This window comes from Loxodonta africana, chromosome 1 (assembly GCF_030014295.1).
Source record: "Loxodonta africana isolate mLoxAfr1 chromosome 1, mLoxAfr1.hap2, whole genome shotgun sequence".
NCBI classification, from domain to species: Eukaryota; Metazoa; Chordata; class Mammalia; order Proboscidea; family Elephantidae; genus Loxodonta; species Loxodonta africana.
This window is the reverse complement of record NC_087342.1, coordinates 5,699,953-5,724,762: the sequence shown is the minus strand read 5'-3', so window position 1 is coordinate 5,724,762 and position 24,810 is coordinate 5,699,953. Positions and strand designations below refer to the sequence as shown.

The 24,810-nt window shown below is 37.1% G+C and overlaps 1 protein-coding gene across 2 annotated transcripts in view; it reads left to right on the top strand.

Moving 5' to 3' along the window:
• Positions 1-24,810, top strand: part of LSAMP (limbic system associated membrane protein) — an 867,785-nt gene that overhangs the window by 488,097 nt on the left and 354,878 nt on the right. For both annotated transcript variants that reach the window (XM_064284553.1, XM_064284506.1), the window contains exon 2: positions 10,838-11,070. In XM_064284553.1, coding sequence (XP_064140623.1) covers positions 10,838-11,070 — 233 coding nt within the window. The remainder of the gene's footprint in view (positions 1-10,837; positions 11,071-24,810) is intronic.

Here is a 24,810-nt window from a genome sequence, read left to right as displayed (position 1 = left end):
TCACCTTCATTCTTCCTTGCTCCCAAAGGGGTGAAACCACTGGAGTATCTTACATGGCTGCTCACAGGCTTTTAAGACCCCAGACGCTACTCACTAAAGTAGAATGTAGAAAATTTTCTTTAAAAACTATGCTATGCCAATTGAGCTAGAAGTTCCTTGAGACCATGATCCCCACAGCCCTCAGCCCAGCAATTCAGTCCCTCGGGGAGAGTGAATCTCTCTATGGAGCTTCCATGACCTTGCCCCCTACAAGCTGTGCTGGCTTCCCCAGTGTTGCGTACTTTCTTTCCCTTCACCACAGTTACCACTTATTTCTTGTCTATTTAGTATTTTTCCATCCCCACTGCTCCCCTCCCTCATAACCATCAAAGATTATTTCTTTTTGTGTGTAAACCTTTTCATAAGTTTTTAAAGTAGTGGTCTCATACAATATTTGTCCTTTTGTCATTGAGTTATTTCACTCAGTATAATGTCCTCCAAATTCATCTATGTTGTGAGATGCTTCACAGATTCATCATTGTTCTTTATTGTTGTATAATACTCCATTCTGTGTATGTAGCATAGTTTGTTTATCCATTCATCTGTTGATGGGCATCTAGGTTGTTTCCATCTTTTTATTATCGTGAATAATGATGCAATGAATATGGGTGTGTATGTCTATTCATGTGATGACTCTTATTTCTCTAGGATATATTCCTAGGAATGAAATTGCTGGATCCCCAACTCTCTACTTGCTTCCCTTTCCTTTATCTCTTGAGAGATAAAAGGTAGTGCAGGCCAAACCCCAGTGAAACTCCGTTTACCTTGGATCAGGGAGGTGACCTGAGTAAGCCTGGTGTTACAATCCCACCCTAATCCTCTCAGCATAAAAAAAAAAAACATTGCCATCAAGTCGATTCTGACTCATAGTGACCCTGTAGGACAGAGTAGAATTGCCTCATAGAGTTTCCAAGGAGCACCTGGTGGATTTGAACTGCCAACCTTTTGGTTGGCAGCCACATCACAAAATGGAAGACAACCACACATGACCTAACCAAGTTGATGAATGTTTTGGGGGGGACACAATTCAACCCATGACAGATGGGTATGGAAAGAGGAGGGATAAGAGAGTGAAACAGGAGCCCAAAACAAACAAACAAAAAGTGCTAAAGGAGCTTGCCATTGGAGTGGAGAGGTGAGAAATGAAGAAATGGAGGAAAACAAAAAGCAGGATTAAATAAAAAGGAGGAAAAAAATTCATAAATAAAAATTAGAAAAAAAAAGAAAAGCCCCCAAGGATCCTACTGGCGCTGCTGCCAAGTCTAGGAAAGTGTTTCCCAGGCTGCTCAGTACAGCCTAGCTAGAAAGGGTAGGGATGTCACATAACACCAGGTATTATGCAGACAGGAAAAGAAAGTAAGTATAGAGAGAGGAGAAATGCAGAAAGACAAAAAAGAAAAAAGAAATGCCCTCAGGGATCCTACCAGTGCCACGGCACAGAACAGGGGCGTGGCTCCCAAGCCATGCAATACAGCCTGAATAGAAGGGGTTCCCAGGGGTTCCCAGTCAGGGAAAGAAAAAGGAAAAAAAAAAAAAAAAAGGCTCGGCATCCCACCAGTATGGTGACATGCACTAGGGAAGCAGTTCCCCAGTTGAGCGGCCCTTCACAGCCTTTCATGAAGAAGCAAAGGTGGCACATCGAGCCAGGTGTTCAAGAGAAAGGAGGGGGAGGTGGTGACGGGCAGTGAAGATACCAAAAAAAGTGGAAAAAAGCAACACCACCAGGAAACAAATGGCACTCCATGAGACAGCCAGTGTGGGTGGGATGAATCCAAGCAGCAAGGAGCCAAAGCCAGTGCCTCCTGGCCAAAAGACTGCAGCCAGCTGGAAGTAGATGAGGCTGAGCAGCAGAGAGAATAGAGTAGGTGGGAAGGTGTATATCGCTGATTACTGGGTGCTCTGTCTCCTGTTGGGTGCTCCTTGAAGCTGCTTTCCCATATTCCCTGTCCACTGATCTCTGATGGGAGTCCAAGATGGTGAATTCATGCTGTTAGCTGATAGCGGACCCCTGCACGTATCTTTCCCTGCTATCTGTTCTCTGTCAGTTTCTTATTTCATTTGGTGCTTGGCTGAGTCCTTTATCCCTTCATTTGACATTTAGGGTTCCAGGATTGACGTTTGTCTCTGTTTTGCTTAGTTGTTTGGGTCTTCGCTGTGGAGGGGCAGCATGCTGCTTCTGTCTATAGCAACGTGTTGGCCAGAAGTGCATGCATCCATTTGTTGAAGTATCTCAGTTGGTATTCCACCAATTCCTGGAGCCTTGTTTTTGTTTTTCACCAATTCCTTCAGTGCAGCTTGGACTTCTTCCTTCAGGACTGTTGGTTCTTGATCATTTGCTACCTTTTGAAATGGTTGAATGTCGACCAATTCTTTTTGGTACAGTGACTCAGTGTATTCCTTTCGTCTTCTTTTGATGCTGCGTGTGTCATTCAATTTTTTTTTGTTCCCATAGAACCCTTCAATATTGCAACTTGAGCCTTTAATTTTGTCTTCAGTTTTTTCAGCTTGATAAATGGCAAGTCTGTTCTTCTCTTTTGGTTTTCTAACTCCAGATCTTTGCACATTTCAGCATAATACTTTGTTTTCTCAAGTTGCCCTTTGAAATCTTCTTTTCAGCTCTTTTACATTTCTTCCGTTCACTTTGGCATCCATTCAGATTTACATGCAAGAGCAAGTTTCAGAGGGTTTTTTTTTTTTACATAATTTTGGTCTTTACTTTCTTTTCTTTTTAATGACCTTTTGCTTTCTTTATGTATGATGTCATTGATGTCATCCCACAACTCTTCTGGCCTTTGGTCATTATTGTTCAGGGCATCATACCTATTCTTGAGAAGGTCTCTAAATTAAGTGAGATATATTCAAGGTCATACTTTGTCTCTCATGGACTTGTTTTAATTTTCTTCAGCTTCAACTTGAACTTATACGTGAACATGTGGTGGTCTGTTCTGTGATCGGCCTCTGGCCTTGTTCTTACTGATGTTATTGAACTTCTCCATCAACTCTTTCCTCAGATGTAGTTGATTAGATTCCTATTTATTAAAATGGGTGAGGTCCATGTGTGTAGTCATCTTTTAGGTTGTAGAAAAGAAGGTATTTTTGATGAATAAATCATTGGTCTTACAGAATTCTGTCATGTGATCTCCATGGTCATGCCTATCACCAAGGCTATATTTTCCAACTACTGATCCTTCTTCTTTGTTTCCAGCTTTTCCATTCTAGTCACCATAATTATTAATGCATCTTGATTGCATGTTTGGTCAATTTCAGACTGTGGAAGTTGATAAAAATCTTCAATTTCCTCATCTTTTGCATTAGTGGTTGGTGCATAAATTTGAATAATAATTGTATTAACTGGTCTTTCTTGTATGCATATGGATATTATACACGTCCTCTAGGGACCAAAAATTGTCCCTAGTTGAAAAACATTCATATAACTCTTCTTTGTTAATTGGAGAAGCAAATATACCTCTCCTACCTATACAGTTCTACGGTCCCCTGTCCCTAAAATTAAAAAGTATGAGGATAGATAATTAGTGAGAAATTAAGTAAGGTGTATACATTTGCTATTAATTAGTAAGTAAAAGATTAAAATAACCAGAAATAGGAGAAATTTACATAAAGCAAATTTAATTAAATTCTAAATGCTACACTGGTATGTTCTTAGCAGACAGTAATGCTTGTTAAGTATGAAGAAACGTGTCTGCTTGTGTCTGTGTGTCTATGCTTGTTAAGTATGAAGAAATGTGTCTAACTGAACAGGCTTCATATCTGGTGGAGGTGTATCACGTCATGGATAGACTATCAGAAAATATTCTATTAAGTAATCTTTTGGTACAAACTGAATTTAACACCTCTTTTCTGCCTCAATTTACATTCATCATTTTGAAAGCATAATCCCCAGCCTTGTGTAGCATGAGTGGAATTGTCAGTGCCCCTGTTTGTATGAGTCTGCATAATATACTTGGTGTAAAGAATTTGATGACATCCAGTGTTTGAGATTTTTATGGGTGTATTGATTTTTTGTGACAGTTTTATGGATTCAGATATACTGAATAAGGAAGATAAAAATTTGTTTGCTTACCTTTCCTGTTATTTTTTTTAAAGCTGATGTTTAAAGCCATAGACTCATACTTAAGGTAGACAACCCGTCTACTATTTGGGGTCTCATCATTCTTTCTCATCATTAAAGTTAGCAACTCACTAAACATTTAGCTACTGCTTTATCCTTCTTTTCACTGTTATTCACACACAATGTATATTTAGTTCCCAGGGATGATTTTTTTTTTCATAACAGAAAAAGGGAACTTTTTTTTCCTCTTCTTTGCTTTCATGTTAATACCAATCTCAGTAATTCACTTTTATTCTTTCTTTTGTATCTGATCATTTTAATCATTTCTTAAAACATGTTACAGTAGCTATCTATTCTGCACCTATTAGAAAATTCGTAAATATTTGATAATTGGCCTAATATCAGTTTGTTAATTCATTTCAGTGTCAGCTATATACATATCGTGTTTACACTGCTAAGCTCTGTCAGAGCTACAAAGATGAATTCAGAGACTATCACTGTCTTCAATAAGCTTATTAGGAAAGATGAGTGGGGAAAAAAAAAAAACACTAATGCAATGTGGAGTGTCATAAGCAGGAACCAAGTAAAAAGATGGGATACTGATGAGAGATTTCCTAGAGACGTAGCTTTTCAAAGAAGTCTGGACGGGTGAACTGGGTCTCAACAAAGAGAGTAGGAGTGTAGTTGAAGCCTTCCTAGGTGGCAGGAAAGAGATGAGCAAAGATATGGAGAGGAGAAATAGTTCACTGTGTTTGGAAAATGTAGAGTTTTGGTTTAATGTGGGAGGTCAGAGGATTAGGGCACTAAACCAAAACCAAATCCGTTGCCATCCAGTCAATTCTGACTCATAGCAACCCTATAGAAGAGAATAATCCTCAATTTTGCACCTATGACAGCAGATTTGATACCTCTGTGGCTACATGGGAACTCTGCTTGTTCAGTGAAGTAAGAGCTCGGCTGCTAATCAAAAGGTCTACAGTTCCAATCCCCTAGGTGCTTCTTGGAAACCATATGGGGCAGATCTACTTGGTCTTATAGGGTCACTATGAGTCCGAATCGACTTGACGACAATGGGTTTGGGTTTTTAATGGCTACATGTGTTCATTCTATGTTGATGGATATAAGAAGAATGTGGAGTGTATTATATTCCCATGTTAAAAGGGAGAAACCCACTCACTGCCCATAGTTTATTCATATAACCAATATAACTAGGACGTCGGAGGGGAGTATGGAAAAAAAGCATGAGGTTTTTTTTTTTTTTTTTTAATTTGTTTAAACAGGATTATTTCTCCTGGTTAGAATTCTCCAACAGGAGAGGATATGTTCCAGGGAATGAATCTTGGGAGTTTTATAAGCAGAGTTAGTTTATAGAGTTGTCGTTTTCTTTACCATCCCTAATTTTATGTACTTTTTGGAGAGATCTGTTAATCTTTCAACACCTACTAATATTGCTTTTTGTAGTCAGCTCCCTTCTCTGGTCCTCCTAGAGCATTCAGCTCACTTGACTTGAGCACTTACTCTGGTGCACTGGAATTCCTTTTTGGTTCTGCCAACACCCCACATCCACTCCACCAGTACAAGAGCTCCCAAGAACAAAAACCATATGCCCACTCCAGATTATCCCCAAAATCATACTTTTTTTAATAGTTCTAAGTGACTTACTGATTCTGTGCAATCTCTTAAATAAGGTGCAAACCTATTCAGTGGCAGGTGGGGTTCTCTGTGGGTTACCCAGTTCTGCTTCCCATGGTTACAGAACCCATGGTTGAAGAATTTTAGATCTTGCATAAAATTTAGAACGGTAGGAAAAGTGATATGAGGTCATCAGGAAATACCTGAAAGATCTTCTCTCCAAAGAGGCTTTTAGCAAAATCATAACAAGACAGAAAACAAAATAAATACAACCTAAATTAGTAATAGTGTGACTCATCTTGTACAGTCCTATTCTTGCTAGTAACTCTTTGAATCTCCCACGTTTGAGTTATGAATCTCTTGGACTTTATGGCAGATTATGTACCTTCTTACAGATCTGCTTTTGTACCTTCTGACCTCCCAACCTGCTCAGTGACTTCCTGGTAGGATTCTTCATTGGAAGACCCTCTTGATCTGAACAATGGAGATTTTCTCATTACCTATCCTCAGCTGACTGCTAGAAATCCCAGTGGAAGTGGAGAGATATCCTCTGACCCTGTCCTTGTGCCACCGATGTCCACACTCTTTAGGGCGCTGTCCTTTCTAAATCCTGGGTTTATTTGCTATACCTTGAGTTCCTAGAGGAAACACTCCATTTAATCAAACAACACATAACACTAATGGATTTTTCCAATGCACCTCTTCATACTTTTTTGGTTTTGACAATCTACATAACATCTTATTTTTTACATTGGGTTTTGTCCATGTATATTTTTTAAACTTATCTTTTGCTTCCACACAAGTAAAAGTTACATTAGAATGCACACACATACACATACACTCACATTTTTTCCCGACAGTATAGTTAACCAAATGCCAAGCACTAGAGCACAGATAGAATATTTTAAAAGGAAATCACTTATACAGATATTAAAGGAATCTTCTTTTTTATGTTGCCAGAAACTAAGTGTACTGAGTTAATAAACTAGAAAATAATCCTTTTCCAATACACCTCTTCATACTTTTTCTGCTTTAGCAAGACTCATTTTGGTGATAAAAATCATTAAGCGTCCAACTTTGAACTAGTTTGTCTCATATTGAAGCATTCTGAGTGGGTGATAATTAATTCATATCATATTATGATGGCATGGCACAATAATTTTCATCTACTCTGTAGGCCTGCCTAATGCACAGTTAAACACGCTTACCTTCTACATGCAAGCACATGGTGCTTACTGGCAAATCAATCTATACTGGAACAAAAGTCTGAACTTGTGTTAGCATATGCTGATAGCCATGTGATCTATGATGACCCTGTGTGGCTGGTTATTTTCATTTAATAAACATAAAAATCTATAAATTATGACTACTACTTTGGTCTTTGCCTTCAGTTTCTTATGTACTCTTTTTATGGTTAAAAATAGTTGCTACCTTTAATCTAGATTTTAAAATTAAAAAAATGAGTTATGACATTACATTATTCTTTTGCTCGTTCTTCGGTATGTAACGTTTAGTTGCATTGTAGAAGGATTATTTTCTAGTTTATTAACTCAGTACACTTAGTTTGCTGGCAACATAAAAAAGAAGATTCCTTTAATATCTGTATAAGTGTTTTCCTTTTAAAATATTCTATCTGTGCTCTAGTGCTTGGCATTTGGCTAACTATACTGAGTCGGGAAAAAATGTGAGTGTATGTGTATGTGTGTACATTCTAATATAACTTTTACTTGTGTGGAAGCAAAAGATAAGTTTAAAAAATATACATGGACAAAACCCAATGTAAAAAAGAAGATGTTATGTAGATTGTCAAAACCAAATTTCCATATAATTTACTGTTTCAGTAGATGTATTTTTATGGGTCTGGAAATTTTACTGAAATAGTCAATTACTTCTTTAGGTAAGATAGATCTAAACAGCCTCAGTGAGTAATTTGGAATAATGACCTGTGTGATAATTTTAACTTTTCCATTGGCAAAAGTTGCTCAAATGTCCAAAGGTCCCTAAAGACCTGGCTTCAAAATGCTACCTTGTGCTGACAATGAAATTTACCCAGTTTATGCACAGATTCTGTTAAACTTGGGATAGGAGTGGAAAATAGGTAACCATATGTTATGTATCTATATGTGTGACACTATTTAATTCACACAATGGGCATTTACCAAGTGCCTATTTTATGCCAGATTAGTTTAGGGGGTTACCCAGATGAATAAGATCAAATCCTTGTCTTTATTTGTCTTATAGGCTATTTTTATGTAACATATATTCTCAGTGGTTTGGCAGTTATGTAATGATGTAATTTTGCTGTTATGTAATGATGTAATCACCCTTCATTTTGTGATCTGATGTGGTCATCCTCCATTTTTGCATAATGTCAATTTTGCATAACAGCTTAGTCTTTGGAACCTAACCATGTCAATAACTGAGGAGGGGATGCAATTTTTTTTTCCCCAAAATGAAGAGATTAAGATCATATTCTTGGCTAAACAGCATTCAAAGTATCTCTCTGTGATGTAGCAAATCTGGCTACTATTGTGTTGAGCTGGCTGGTGACGAAAGTACGGGAGACACATGACAGAAGATTTAAAATGTATTCACAGAGGTAAATGTCTATTTTTCTAAGTAGGAAAAAAAAAACAGTGAATCTATATTCGACAACTTAACTAATGATCTAGAAGAAGATAGCAAACAGCCCATTAATTAATTCACTAATGAGTCTAAATTGAGAGGTGTAAACACCAGCAAAGACAGAGAAATGATGCCACAAAGAGTAGAACAGGAAAAGTGAGATAAGGCTGAAATGAAGCAGCAAGCAGCCATGAAGTCAGTTCAAATTTATGGAAAGCATTTGACTAGTCTTAACAATATCTGCATAGCAGAGAAACACGTACTGGGAAATGGAGATGCCAAACGATGCCTTAATCTCACTATGTTTATGAAAACAAGTGGAGAAGAAAATGAGACCTGACTATCTTGGCACCCAACTCATTAAATGACCTCACTCTAAATAAACTGCAAATTTCATATAAAAATCGTGTGATAAGGAGGGCTGTTGTACCATAGGTGAGGCATTTTAAAATGACTCATCTTTTCTCCTTCCTATGAGAGAAGAGTTGGCTTCTATGTCTCTATGGTAGACAGAGTGTGGGTTATGCATCAATTTCCTGACTACGCATGGATGTGAAATCTCTGTGCCTGGCTGTTTTGACCTGGATTTGACTTAGTTTGGAACTAAAAGGGAACATGCTGTTTTAATTGTTCTGCTGTGGTGCTCCTGGCTCCTTCTGCTAAGCCTTCACACCCCAGAGTGCTGAGCAGCTGACTCTACAGCTGCGAACAGGGACTGGGGCAATTTCTTTTTCGGCCACACATATATCTTGCCAAAATGATAAAGAGAGAAGTTTTGTTTGTTTGTTTAAGTGTTTCCATTGCTAGACTACTTCTGAGGTTGAAGGAGAAAACTAAACCACCCTGAAGAATCTATCCCTTCTCCATTAACCCAGAATTTTTTCCACTTTCTTTTGAGAGAAAAAGACCCGTTTAGTTTTCTAAAATAAGTAGTAATTCAAAAACATTTCTCCTTCACCTTCCTTGAAGTATGCACTGTAATACTAGTCTCTTCATGTCCCATAAAATGTGGAACTCATTCTAATGTAGCCAGAAATGCCGGTAGCAACCTTTATTGCCAGAAGACCACCTGCAGTCCCCTGGAGCTACAGCCAGAGTTATGCCACATAATGTTTGCCTTCACCCCTTGACACACAGCTATCCACCTGCCACTGGACTTGCCTTGGTGCTCACACACTTCTCCGTCCTGGGGGTGGACATTCTAAACTTGTAAGGATCGAGGCAAACTCTAAAAGCTAGTCTAATTACTACAGAGGTGGTGGAGCATAACTTATATGTCCACCACACAGGACTATCAGAATGTACCTATGAAAGGAAAGTATAGTTCAGGACTGAATAAAAGTGCTACAACACCAGCAGGCTAAGTCTCAGAGTTAAAACCCAGGCAGATCGAGTTCTATGTGTACGATCTTTTTCCTAGACAAGAAGAAAATAATCCGGTGGAAAGTCAATTCTCAGTTAACTGTATTTATCTGCATTACACATACTCGGATTGTTTATAGCTGAACTGAGTCTGATAGAATGACATTCATCCACTGGTTGGTAATTAGATCTGTTTTTTTTTTTTAATAATATTTTATTGAGTTTTTGGTGAAAGTTTACAAAGCAAGTTAGCTTCCTATTTGATAATTTCCACACAAATTGTTCAGTGACGTTAGTTAGATTTATCACAATGTGTTGACATTCTCTGTGTTATTTGTTCCATTTCCAGTACTCTAAATTTCCCTGCCTCCATATCTTCTCATCTTTGTTATTGAGTAATTGTTGACCTTTTGTTCTCATAGTAAACCACTGATCTTATCCATAATACACTTTATTCTGTGTGCCACTCTGCTATTTAACTAAAAAGTGATTTCAGGGGATAGGCTCGGTTCTAGCTTTAAAGAGGATCTCAGGGTGATAGTCTCAGGGAGTCCTCTGTTCCAGTTTATCTGCCCTTTTTTTTTTTTTTAATAAGAATTTGAGTTCTGCTCTACATTTTTCCCCCATCCTGTCCAGGACTATCTATTGTGACCCCAGTCAGAATGGTCAGTGTTTGTAGCTGGGTACTCTCTAGTTCTTCTGGTCTCAGGGTAGATGAAGACATGGCTCGTGTAGGCTTATTTCTTCTCTCAGCTTTTAGTTACCTTCTTACTGTTTTCCTCCTGGTGAGTAGAGACTCACAGTTGTGTCTTAGTCGGCTGCTTGCAAGCTTTTAAGACCCCAGATACTCCTCGCTTCACTAGGAGGCAAATCATGATTTTTATAAACTATGTTATGCAGATTAACTGAGTTGTCCCATGAGACTATGCTGGTCATTAGATCTTAAAAGAAAAATTGTGAAAACACTTAGGACTAAAAAAATGACATGGCAACGATTCATCTTGCATATAATTATTATTTTTATTGGTCTTGTTGAGTCTGATCGTGTGGAGAATGCAAACAGATTCAGTTATGCTTTAAAGCTCTAACATTGTTATTTTACCCTGCCAGGTGTGTCGTAGATGATAAGAACTCAAAGGTGGCTTGGTTGAACCGTTCTGGCATCATTTTCGCTGGACATGACAAGTGGTCTCTGGATCCCCGGGTTGAGCTGGAGAAGCGCCATTCTCTGGAATACAGCCTCCGAATTCAGAAGGTGGATGTTTATGATGAGGGTTCCTACACTTGCTCAGTTCAGACACAGCATGAGCCCAAGACCTCCCAAGTTTACCTGATTGTGCAAGGTAAGAAAAATGGGACAGGTGATATAGTAAGGGAGAGGTAGAATCACCATGATGCACAAAGATTTGCAAAATCTTTCCTGAGTGCGGGAGGGGAGGAGAACACTTCCAAATACATTACTGGATTTAAGGACCTGTTTTCTTTCTAGCAGGATAGACTTAAAATCAGAGGACTAAGGAGAATACACAGAGAGGACCTTGCCACTGTGAGCCAGTACCCTTGGTGAGAATGTTTTCTCCTAGCCCCAAGCCTGAAAACACACAGCAAGGGCCACAGCTCTTAGAGCTAGTTAAAGCAGGGAAACAAGAGCTCCCAGAATGCTTCTAACCATGTGAAGTTCAGTTTATCACCCTGTTAGGAACTGGATGCTTTGCTGAATTTAAGATTTTGTTTTATCTATCCTCAGCCTGAAGATTATCACTGATTATCTGCTTTTATAATAGTAAAAATTTTTTAAAAATTATAATTCCCAGAGGCTTTGACATCATCTCAGCTGGCCAGCTTTCTGTGTAGTTTGTATGTACATTTAGTGGCAAGTTGTTTGTGAACAAATCCAGCAATAAGGCTTTGCAAAGTCATTGGGGACAATCTGCTTCTAGATCGGGATTTCCAAGGGAACATCTGAGTTATGGTTCTACAGGATGAAAACACTAGACGGTACACACATGCCCCCAAACTATAGCTCTTTTGGGTCCCTTTCCCTGTAATTGCAGAATGAGAACAAAGCTGATGAGCCGCACGATTTTATTAATCCATCTATCAGGAAAGATCTAAGCACTAACAAATATCAGAGCTGTGCTCATGTAGTCTTGATTTACAATTTTATGTAAATTTAATGCAAATTAGGCATGGCCCTAGGGCTCCTGTCAGGATTCCAATGCAGTCAGTGATGTGGCAAAGTTTGACTGTAGCTGCTATTAATGTGCTATGGAATTGATTATTGAAGCATTTAAATTATTGCTCTCCCAACTCTTTTGATTAATAGATTGAACCTGGAATAAAATACATCAGAGACTGCCTGGTGCAGGGTGGTTTAATCATGTGACCTCTATCTTGGTCCGATTGCAATGGCTGACAGCTTCATTTTATTGCTTGTAAAGGCATGTCTACTGGGTTATAGAGTCCACATCACAGTCAAAGCATAGTATGCTTTCCTGGCAGTTTAATACTTGAGATACCAGAGTTTAGGAACTCAGGCAAACCATTTAAATGTGTAAGCATAACCAGAGATATGCAAACACGTGAATGGGTTCATTTACCAGCTCCTTCAAAACACATGCAAGCACACAGACGCAGACACAAACACACGGACAGCCCACTCAAAACAAAAGAGGAATTTCTATCTGATTCATTGACAGGGGAAGGGGAGACAACTGGTTGACTTAAGACTCCTTAGAACAGATTTTATGCAGTGACCAACTCCTCATTATATTGAGATTCCTTCACAATTTTAATATCTTTGTTCCCTTTAATGTCTTTAGGGAGCTCTTAGAAACCACAGCTAGGAATTGTGCATTGTTTTATACTGAATAAAATGGGACAATCTAAGCATTGTATTCCCTGGCTTCCAGGTGAAAAAGCAGAGGTTCGTTAAATTTAGGTTACTTGCTCAAGATCACAAAAAGTGATATGTAGAATCAAACTCAAAGCATTTTATGCTGGAATGGAAAATTTTGCTATGATTTTAAGGAGTCCTGGTGGCATAGTGGTTAAGAGCTCAGGCTGCTAACCAGAAGGTCTGCAATTTGAATCCACCCCCTACTCCTTGGAAACCCTATGGGGCAGTTCTACTCTGTCTGACATGCCAATGCAAGTAAAATTAAATTTAACTTTAACTACTAAATACCAGGTACCGTTCATTCATTGTCTCATTTAATTCTCATATATCAGTATTAAGTAGGTCTTAATAATTTTATTATAAATATGCAAAAAGAAAAGGTAGCTCTGAGAGGGTAAGAAAATTTCCCAAAGCTCCCTGTTGACTTAGGATAAGGTTTCCAACCCATCTCTGTCTCATTTAAAATATTATTTTAAGTTCTTACTCAGCACATTGCTTTGAAAGAAAAAAAAATGAATACTGAAATATGTAGTTGTAAAGGGATGTGGCTGAGTCAGGGAGGGGGATTTTTTTTTTTTTTAAGTGTGCTTTAGGTGAAAGTTTACAGCTCAAGTTATTTTCTCATACAAAAATTTATACACACATTGTTATGTGACCCTAGTTGCTCTCCCTATAATGTGACAGCACACTGTTCCTTTCCACCCCATATTTCCCGTGTCCATTCAACCCGCTCCTGTCCCTTTCTGCCTTCTCAGAGGGGGATTTTTTTTTTTTTTTAATTGTATGCATGTGGGCATTTGGTCTCTAGCATCAGATGGCTGAACAACTTCTCCTTGGGACATCCAGCTTTGTGGTTATGTCAGAGTGAGTTCCTTTCCTTTTGTCCGTTCAAACTGTGTCTTCACACTGCTTCCTACTCAAGGACTCAACTCTAACCCAGGCAAAAGCTACACATGAGCATAACTCTCGGTTGTAATCCGTAGTGAACAGGTTCACATGTCTTTCATCACGTCAAAGAGTCTGCTTCTATGTATGGCTGGTATCCATCTCTCTTGAAATGCCACAGCACCTTCCTACAGAATCAAAACCTCTTTTCAAATTTACAATCCCTGTGTTGGTCCCCTTCATAGATTATGAAAATCCAGCCTGACTAGTCAGTAAATGCTGCTCTTTGTCCTTATCCAATGGTGAGGCCACCCTTAGTTCCAAGGTGTTATGCAGTATCACAAAAGAACAGTGGTTAAGAAAGTACCTGATTCCCATCTCAATTTCCCCTTTTGCTACCTAAATTAAATTTGGGGTAAACTACTTCACCTCTTTAAGCCTCAATTTTGTCATCTGCAAAGTAGAGATAATATGAACATTTTAAATTCTCCTAAATATGAGGATTAAAATAGATGACCTATGTGTGCCTGGAACATCAGACATTCTCTGTAAATAGGTGATGATGATGTTGACGATGCTATAGTAGTAACTACCATGAGACTCACTCTTGCCCCGGAGGGAGTTTCAGCATGAGTGCCTATTGCTTGCTGCCCAGGGTCACTCAATGCCTGTTGCCCTTGCAGTGGACTGCTCTTTCCCTTAGAGTCTATTCTTTAGTTTTTCTTCTCTAGGATTCTAAGTGGCTTCTTAGAACAGCATCTCTTTTATATCGTCACCTGGCAATTATTAAGGATACTTGAGGAAAAAAAGTAGTATGCATCAGGATCACGTAGAGGGTTTGTTACAATTTAAGTTAGTGGGACCTACACTGGAATTTTGATTTTGCTAGTTCTGGGGTGGAGCCTGAGTACGTGCATGTCTAACAAGTTCCCAGGCAATCCTGATGCTGCTGGTCCAGGGACCACACTTGGAGAACTACTGCTCTAAAAGAACTGTGTACCTTAAAATCATACGGAAAAGCAAACCTGCATTTTTTTTTTTTTTTTTTTAATATTAGGTAGTGTCTCGCCCCCAAATACTCTTAGAACTTATCTTTCTGGGCATGAGAGAGAGAGAACAGGTAGGCTGAGATATAATGTGACTTTCATGGTAACATCTTAGACTTTCCAAGACTGCTTACCCGGCTTATTTCTGTAGAAAGAAAACTCCTTCCCTCTCTCCCTCTTCCCTTTCCTCTGTCCATTTTCAGCTATCAAAGCTTTAAAAATATGGTCGAATCCTGCTCCTCTTGAGTTGAAAAGCATCCTACTTTATAAATTTGGAAGTGTTTGTGTCAGATCTCGTTTCTCCTGTATCCATTTCTCCTTGGAAGCCTCCTTTCCCTTTATATATATTTCTATCACATGATAGTTATTTTTCAACATCTGAAATATTTTCTCTCTTATTTGGTGACACTTTTTCATGAAGAAAGTAAGATTATATCAGGTCATGAGAGTCATTATGTCCAAAAAAACTCTGTATTGAAATAAATATGCTGCGTGGTTCACTAAACACTCTTCTAGCTAAATGACATCTATACATGTCTGCCTCATGAGGCACACAGGTCAAATTTTTGCATCAGCAAGTGTACGGATCAATATAGTGACCTTTGGGACCTTTTATGATTTTATGATTAGTTTTTATTAAATGTTGCACCTGTGGAAGTCAAGGCTACACTATGTATAATCATTCATTTGAGAGAGTTAATAAATGGTGGGCTTCATATCTAAAGTGAGATTTTTTGGTTTGCATGCTACCACCTTTACAGATTTTAAGATCAAAAATTAAGAAAATATCACCCTTAACACTTCAAAACAAATAAACAGGGTACTCCAGCATCCTTTCCATTAATAATGCCCATGTCTTCTCCTTTGATTTTCTGGTCCCTAATCCCTGGTCCCTGCAGATAGAGACCCATGTGTTACGACAATGTTTCTTTGATTGTGGTCCTTATGCACCATGCACAGAGTCAATATATTGTTTTATTACATTTGTCAAAATGCATATTTCCAAGAATGACTCTCAGAAAAATGGAATCATACTCTCTGGGGATAGGGCCAAAATTTGCAAATATGGCATGTTCTTCAGGTGATTCAGATGCATACTAAAAATCAAGAGCTACTATTTTAGGGATCTAAGCAATCAATGAGAGGCATTTACTGTTGCCTGTCTCATCATTCTCCTATATGACGCATCATCAAATTATATCTAAGACTCTGTACAGCAGATACTACAGCTTTGTGTTAGTAAAAATAAAAAATAAAAGGAACCTGTATGCTTATCACAAAAGAGATTAAGCTCATGTTTTTGAGCCCTGAGAACAGTTGCTCCAAAACCTAGGGTTTTTTTAAACTGTAACTTTAAGTATATCCATGTATATATGACAACAAAGGAAATCCTGACAATATTCTTTTTAAATGTGATTCTTTAAAAAAAAAAAAAAAGTTCATTCACCACAATTTACACCATTTTTCTTATTTTAAATTTATTTATTGTATCATTCTTACATGAGCACTCTCAGTTATCTCGAGCTGTCATAACAGAATTACCAAAAGTGAGTGGTTTTAAAGAATATAAATTTATTTTCTCACACTTCTGGAGGCTGAAAGTTCATATCAGGGTCTCGAAAGTGTTGGTCCCTTCTCTGAGCCTCTCTCCTAGTTTCTGGTGACTGCCAGCTGTCCTTGGCATTTGTTTACTTGTAGACAATATTCACATGGCATCTGTCTTTCCCCTGTTTGTGTCTCTGTATCTATTCTGCCCTTTTTTATAACTGAAAAGTGATCAAGCTTAGTACCCACCCTACTCTGGTATGACCTTACTAACAAAAGAAAAACCCTATTTCCAAACAGGATCACATCCAGAAGTACCGGGATTAGGGTTTCAATATATATTTTTGATGGATACAAATTTAACCCATAAGAGGTACCCGTAAAGAGTGGGTAAATTTCATGGTGAATCCTTATGTTATTGGGTAGTATTGTTTTAGAGATGCCCTAGTCTGCATATAATAAAACGAGAGATAATCTTTAAAAAACATTTTGGAATATCTGAAATGTATTTCTAAATAAATACTTAAATATCATGGAAATGTTAAATAGAACCCCAGAAATATTTTTCAGCACTATTATTCAAATCGTATTCCTTGTCAGGAAATTTATTGCATCATTAGTTTGTTAAGTGCTGTGGAGTGAGCTCCAACTCGTAGCGACCCTATGTACAACAGGACAAAACACCGCCAGATCCTGCACCATCCTCACAGTTGTTGCTATGTTCGAGCATATTGTTGCAGCCATCGTGTCACAGTTGATTTCTTGACTGCTGCTTCCGTGGGTGTTGACTGTGGATCCAAGTAAAACGAAATGGTGTTTGTAGCTGTTTCTTCTCATTTTAAGTAATGCCATATCGGCAAACGAAGGTGCCAAAAGCTTTACTTCAACCATGTCATTAAGGTCAATTCTACTTTAAGGAGGCAGCTCTTCCCCAGTTGTATTTTAAGTGCCTTCCAACCTGAGGGGTTCATCTTCCAGTACGTATCAATGTCCCACTGCTATCCATAGGTTTCTACTGGCCAGTTCTCTTCAGAAGTAGATTGCCAGTTCCTTCCTCCTAATCAGTCTTAGTCTGGAAGCTCCACTGAAACCTGTCCCCAGGGGTGACCCTGCTGGTGTTGGAAACACCAGTGGCATAGCTTCCAGCAACACAGCAATGCGTAAGCCATCACAGTATGATAAACTGACGGACAAGTAGTGGATTGCAAAATAGCCTTAATTAAACAAATATGATTGTGGAAAATGAGAATGGGACTCCTTGTAAGACCAACATGTTCATCTTTCTTTTCAAATCCACACACTTAAAAATCCACATTTCCTGTATTTTACTAATCATAAAAAAAAAAAAAGTTTTTTTTTTTTTTTTAAACTCATATTGAGTTTCGATTGTAATATCTATAGGTTCTTTTTTCATTTAATAATTAAAAGTCAAATTTTAGGAAACATACTTTTCTTTTTTATGAGGAAAGATCTAGAACTTATAGTTTTTAAAATTTAAATTCTTAGAAGTCAGTTTTACAATCCTATTAAACATTCCTGATGGTGACCAAAATCTCTTACCTGGAACTCCAAGAAGGTACCTTTTTCTGTCTGTCTCTCTCTTCCTTCCTCCTGTCGTTCTTCCCTCCATGTCTCCTCCTGTCCTTCTTTCATTACTTCTTTCCTTTTTTCCTCCCAGTCCTCTTTTCTTTTTCCTTAATTAGCATAGTGTTCCACTGATTATTTTTCCAACAGTTGAACATTGCCTACAATATTTCATGTAAAAGATTTGCCGCTGCATTCTAATTGAACTTGCACTTTTCATTTTTAAGGCATTCTCATAAAATAAGAATTTGAAATCTTCTTTATTACGATTTGATCCGTAAGGTTAATTTGTTGATTACTGAGAATCTTAATGATTAACTGGAATTCCCATTTGGGAACTCTACTAATTTTCCTACTCTTCAGCTTAAGTTTTCAGACAATAGCACCTTGATTGACTGTTAGTAGGTCAGGTTCAGACTTTAAAGATGTCAGTATCTGCTTCAGCAGCCACACAGCTAATATAATGGGAATAAGTGAAACTTTTGGGCTAAATTATTCGGAATATTATTGGATGTAGTTTTAACTTGATATCCCCCTTGTAGTAAGGACTTCAAGTTTTACCTGAATCAAACCTATTCATCCATAATTAACTACTATCTCCAAGATTTCTATAGGTATCTGCAGCCCACCTTTTAGTTATTAAAATAACACCATTTATATCCACACACTTCTTCCTGTAAACTGCATTTGTTCCTTTTAAAGAAGAGGAGAAATATAGGAAGAGAGGCAAAGTTATTTTAGTACCAATACTGGTAGCAGTGTTGGCTCAGTGTGAAAATCAAGCCTCTATACTAGGAAGAAAGCAACTGGGAAGGTAGATCAATGAAAGCTCAGCTATATTTGAATCTTGAATCATTACTCAAATAAGGATTTTAATACCCTGTGGTCAGAATTTTGAGGGTGATTAGGAAGATTATTCCATATTGGCTCTACATCGGCCACATATTGTAGCCACAGTCTGTACCACAAGTTATATTTATTTATATTTACATAATATCATACATGGCTACTCTCAGATGTGCTAGTTTTTACAGAAGTATTACCATAACCATTTAAAGGAGGATAACTATCCTTTCAACTATTTTAAAATAATACTATAAACCAGCATAAATCATCATCTGTAGTATTTATGTTTTCTATGGAAAGCCTAGTGATATAGTGGTTAAGAGCTACAGCTGCTAAACAAATGGTCAGCAGTTCAAATCCACCAAGCACTCCTTCAAAACCCTATGAGCCATTTCTACCGTCATATAGGGTTACTATGAGCCAGAATTCACTCGATGGCAAAGGGTTTGGTTTGGGGGTTTTTATAGACTACCTAAAAGAAAAAAAAAATTTTTTTAAACAGTGTACTCTTAAAAATATTAAAGGCAACATTTTGAGTTCACACATTTAAAATGTTAAGAAGATGATACAAACACAACATACATATATATATATGTAGTCATTGCTTTTAGTTTACTGTAAATAGGCAACATTCCTTCCTGTATAACACTCACCTGGATGATAGGGATTGTCTTTAAAATTTGTCACGTACTATGTCTACCTGACTAAAAAAATTATAAAATACAGTAAAATCCCTCCCCCCTTTTTGTTTTTGTTTAACCAGTAAGCAGACTGAAACGTATTGAGAAAGCAGTCCAACCTGTGCCTGGGCCCAGGCAAGGAGGGCTCTGAGAGTGGGCTGCCACCACTGAAGAGCCTGTGTCCAAGTAAGAAAGGCCTCTAAGTGACAGGCAGTCTGGGAGAGATAGGATGCTGCCTGCATTCAGGTGAATTGATAAGTAGATGTATTAAGGCTAATGAATGATAACCCTTTCTTTCTTCACTATTGGAAAAGTACAGATGTGAAAAAGGGGAAAGCTAAAATGAACTCTGTGATGTAGGAATGAAATTGGAGTTACTAGTGTTTATTGATTATTTTTAATAGAAGGGAGGTGATAAATAGGTGGATGATAGATAGAGACAGATGATAGAGAGGTAGCGATATAGATAGATGATAGATAGATATGTACAGAGTGAAAGACAGATATGTAAATGTGTGTATGTAATTCCTAACACTGCCCACTGAGAGGACCCTGGAGCAATGATACCTCAGTAGCAAAGAGCATACCTAGCACCCAGACCTTGGTTTTAAAATATCGCTTTTCATTATAAGGAACAACCAATTACTTGGAGAAATGGCTGATTCCAGGGCTGGGGCAAGGAAAAAAAAAAAAAAAAAGTAAAGCTTGGAACACCTTTGGGCCAGAAACTCAAGAAGTACTCAAAGAGTAATGAGGCACCCCAAAAGCAAGCTTGAGAATGACTTTCTTTGGACAACTTTGGGACAATTTGGGCATAAAAATAAGTAATAATAGTAACAGATTATGATTCTGATAGAAATTAAGCAATAGTTATTAAACAAAGAGAATATAAAGCTCTTTCTTATAGTAAATGCCAACTAATAAATGCAAAAAGAATGATGGAATCAGGAATTACCATTTGGCAACCATCACAGAAATAATTAAATCAAGTCACAAATATCAATGGATTCTAAAACTAGTGGGTAAACTTGAAATAAGGAATGTGATTTTACATAGTCTTAAAGTAGCACCCCACAAAATGTTTAATAAATACAAAAGGGAAAAACGTGGAAAAATGTAGCCAACATCATATTAATCAAGTGATCGAAGTTTACACTACAAATTGATAGCATGTGCCAACTAATAGAATTCAGTGAGCAGAGCACAGCATCACTTTTCTGATATTTATGCCAAAATCTGAGTCTAATAATAATAAAACATTGGGCAACCCCAAATCAAAGGACTTTCTATAGAAAGACTGGCTTGTAATCTTTATAAGCGTTAAGGCCATAAAAGTCAGGAGAAATAGAGAAACTACCCTAGGTTGAAGAATACTAGAGTAATGTGGCAGCTGAGTATAACGTGTGACCCTGGATTGGATCCTTTGCTAGAAAAGGCATTATTTGGACTGCTGGCAAAACTTGAATGGGTGATGGATGTATGGAAGTTCTTATTATTATTGTTGAAATTTTTCTCTAAGTTTAGAATTGCTTCAGAATAAAAGTAAAACACACAATTATGGTTAAATCAGGTATTAGAATTAAATACTAGCAAACAAAATCCAAAATCATTTTAAACTTTGAAGGTAACATAATCAAGTAGGATTTTTCTCCCCCCAAGAATAATCCACTACAAAGGAATATATTAATAAAATATATCACATCAAAAGGCCAAAAGAGAAAAATCATGAGGTAGTTCCAATAATTAACAAAAATACATATGGCATAATTTAACTTCTATTCTTGATTTTTTTAAATACAAATTTTGTAAGCTAAGTAGGGAGAATGCCTTTCTTAACAGGAAAAAGATGAATAATCTCAACAGTAATTAATGTCAGAAATAAGGCAAAGATACTGTCCTAGGCAGGGTTCTGTAGAGAAACAGAACCAGTGAAATTATAGATATGGATATATATACAGAGAGGTATTTATTTTAAGGAATTGATGCCATGATTGTGAGGGTTGTCAAGTTGAAATTCTGTAGGTCAGGGATAGGCTGGAAATTTCTGCAATCTTGTGTCCCCAAAATCCATAGGCCAGGTGACAGGAAGAGTGAAGAGTGAAGAGTGAAGGAGTTCTGGCAAAATGTCTATTTATATTCTGGAGACAGAACACATCCTAGGAAAAACACCCTTTTGCTTTTTTTGGCCTTTGACTGATTGGATAAGACCTACCCACATTATGGAGGGTAAACCGACTGACTTAATCACTTGTAATTAGTTTATAAGAGTCCAGATTAGTGTTTGTCCAAACAACTGGACATGACAGCCTAGCCAAGTTGAAACATACCAATAATCATTATTACTATTTAACATTTTTCTGGAAGTTCTAGTCAATGCAATAAGGCAAGAAAATGAAATGGGAAAGAAGGAAACAAAATGCATCAATATTTCCAGCTAATATGATTACTAACTAAAAAAAAAATAAAATCTTATAAAGTAATGAGAGAAAATATTAGTACTATTAACAACTTTTTAAGTTGTTCAGTTACCTGGATAAATATACAAAATCAATGGCTTTTAAATTTAATTATGATAAACACATGAAATATAATAAAAATGACTATTCAAAAAGCTGAAAAAATATAAAAACATTTATGAATGAATTAAATAAACAATATGGAGAACCTTCATGCAGAAATTGATATCACTTTACCTGAAAGAATTAGAGTTTTTGTTTGTTTGTTTGTTTGTTTTAATAGAAAGGAAATACCTAATTCCTGGATAGAACATAAATCATTTTAAAGATGGAAATTTTCCCCAAAGCAAATAGGATGAGTTTTTGTTTGTTTTACGTATCTAAAAACAACTTCAGAAGAGCTTTTACTAGATTTTTAAAAGGAATTAGCCAGTAAATTAAAATAATAATTTTAGGGTAGGAAGATTTATACTTCTAGAAACTAACATATTTTATAAAGATAAAATAATTAAAACGGTGTTTTTCTTTAAGAATGGCATATTCAGTGGAACTATATGAAAAATGCAAGGCACTACCACATATAGTAATGTCAGATATGATACAGGTTTATTTAAAATCATAGGGAGAGTATGATTATTCAACAAATGACTTTTTAACAGTTAGTTGTAGAAAATATGAAGTTGTTTGTACTGAACGACAATTCACCAATATTAATAGCAGATATATTAAAGATTTTAAAGTAAAAAAAGAGGAAAATTCAAAGAATCATCAGAAAATACATATCTCAGCAGGCTGAGTACGGATTTCTTAGTATAAATGCAAGTGAAAAGGTGTAAGGAAAAAATGAACGCATTTACATATTATATATGTACGTTATGTATGTATCCAACAGAATGCAGAAATTATCGAACGATTAATATCATACACAGCAGTATATCGACAAGGAACTGTCAGAAATTCAAGTCAGATTCAGAAGAGGATGTAGAACGAGGAATATCATTGCTGATGTCAGGTGCATCCTAGTGGAAAGCAGACACTATCAGAAAGATGTTTACCTGTGTTTTATTGGCTATGCAAAGGTATTCAACTGTGTGAACCATAACAAATTATGGATAACATTGTGAAGAATGGGAATTCCAGAACACTTAATTGTGCTCATGAGGAACCTGTACACAGATCAAGAGGCAGTTGCTTGAACAGAATAAGTGGATACAGCGTGGTTTAAAGTTAGGAAAGATGTGTGTCAGGGTTGTATCCTTTCACCATACTTATTCAATCTGTATGCTGAGCTAATAATCCTGGAAGCTGGACTATATGGAGAACATGGCATCGGGATTGGAGAAAGAATCATTAACAACCTGGGTTTTGCCGATGACACAGCCTTGCTTGCAGAAAGTAAAGAGAACTTGAAGTACTTACTGATGAAGGTCAAGGACTACAGCCTTCAGTATGGACTACACCTCAACATAAAGAAAACAAAAATCCTCACAACTGGACCAATAAGCAACATCACGATAGCTGGAGAAAAGATTGAAGTTGTCAGGGATTTCGTTTTACTTGGATCTACAGTCAACACCCATGGAAGCAGCAGTGAAGAAATCAAATGACACATTGCACTGGGCAATTCTGCTGCAAAGGACCTCTTTAAAGTTTCAAAAAACAAAGTTGTTACTTTAAGGACTAAGGTGCACTTAACTCAAGCCATGGTGTTTTCATTGCCTCATATGCAAGTGAAAGCTGGACAATGAATAAGGAAGACCGAGGAGTTGATGTCCTTGATTATGATGTTGGGGAGGAATATTGAATATGCCATGAACTGCCAAAAGAAGGAATAAATCTGTCTTAGAAGAAGTACTCCCAGAATGTTCCTTAGAAGCAAGGATGATGAGACTTCATCCCACATACTTTGGACACATTATCCAGGAGGGACCAGTCCTTGGAGAAGGACATCATGCTTGGTAAAGTAGAGGGTCAGAGGAAAAGAGGAAGACTGTCAACAAGGTCAGTTGATGGAGCAGCTGCAACAACAGGCTCAAACATAACAAGGATCATGAGGATGGCACAGGACCAGGCAGTGTTTCCTTCTGTTGTACACAGGGTCGCGATGAGGTGGAAGCAACTCCAGGGCACCTAACAACAATGACAACATAACATATATATGTGTGTATATATATATATATATATAAATATATACACAAATACATATATGTACATAAATATATATATATATATTTATAGTATACACGTAGGGGAACCCTGGTGCCGCAGTAGTTAAGAGCTTGGCTGCTAACCTAAAGGTCAGCTCTTTAAAATCCACCAGGTGCTCCTTGGAAATCCTATGGGGCAGTTCTACTCTGTCTTATAGGGTCACTATGAGTCAGAATTGCCTTGATGGCAACTGGGCTTGTTTTGTGTTTTAGTCCGCAAGTTAGGACCAGTTTCCATTGTGACTACTCTAAGTTGTAAGTCGGTGCTGATGTAAGTCGAATACTTTTTTTCTTTTAGTTTTCATTAATATTGCCTTTTATTTTCAGCATCTTTATAAATGCTATCTTTATTTGTGGGTGAGTGAACATCAGAGAATGATGACATCAGCAAATTGTGTGCTACAATGTTATAAATTACTAACAATAAGATGTACCAAAAAAAAAAAGGACAGTACTAACTGTGGTTCATGGTAACTGAAATACATCACAAGCCAAGGACTACCTGTATACATGTGTATGTATATAATTAAGAGATAAACTGATATAAAAACAAAATATGTAGCAGATAAAGTTTTAATGCCATCAAATAGATGTTATTTATAAATAGAAATAACAAATTAACAATAACTAATAAGTATTAACAACTTAATAAAGAAAATATGACCAAAAATTATCCAAAAGCATAAATTGCCAATTTACAAAAGAACACATGAAAATAGTCAGCAACCATGAAAAGCTTTTAAAATCCTTACTAAGAATCAAGGAAAGGCAAAGAAAAAAAAAAAAAAACAATGTATTTTTTAAGCCCGTAATACTGGGAAGGGTTAACAGAATGAGGATAGCCAATGTTGGCAAGTCAGTAGGAACACTGCCACTTTTCTATACTCCTGGTGAGAGTGTAAATTAGTGGGAACGTTCCCTAGGGAAATACAGGG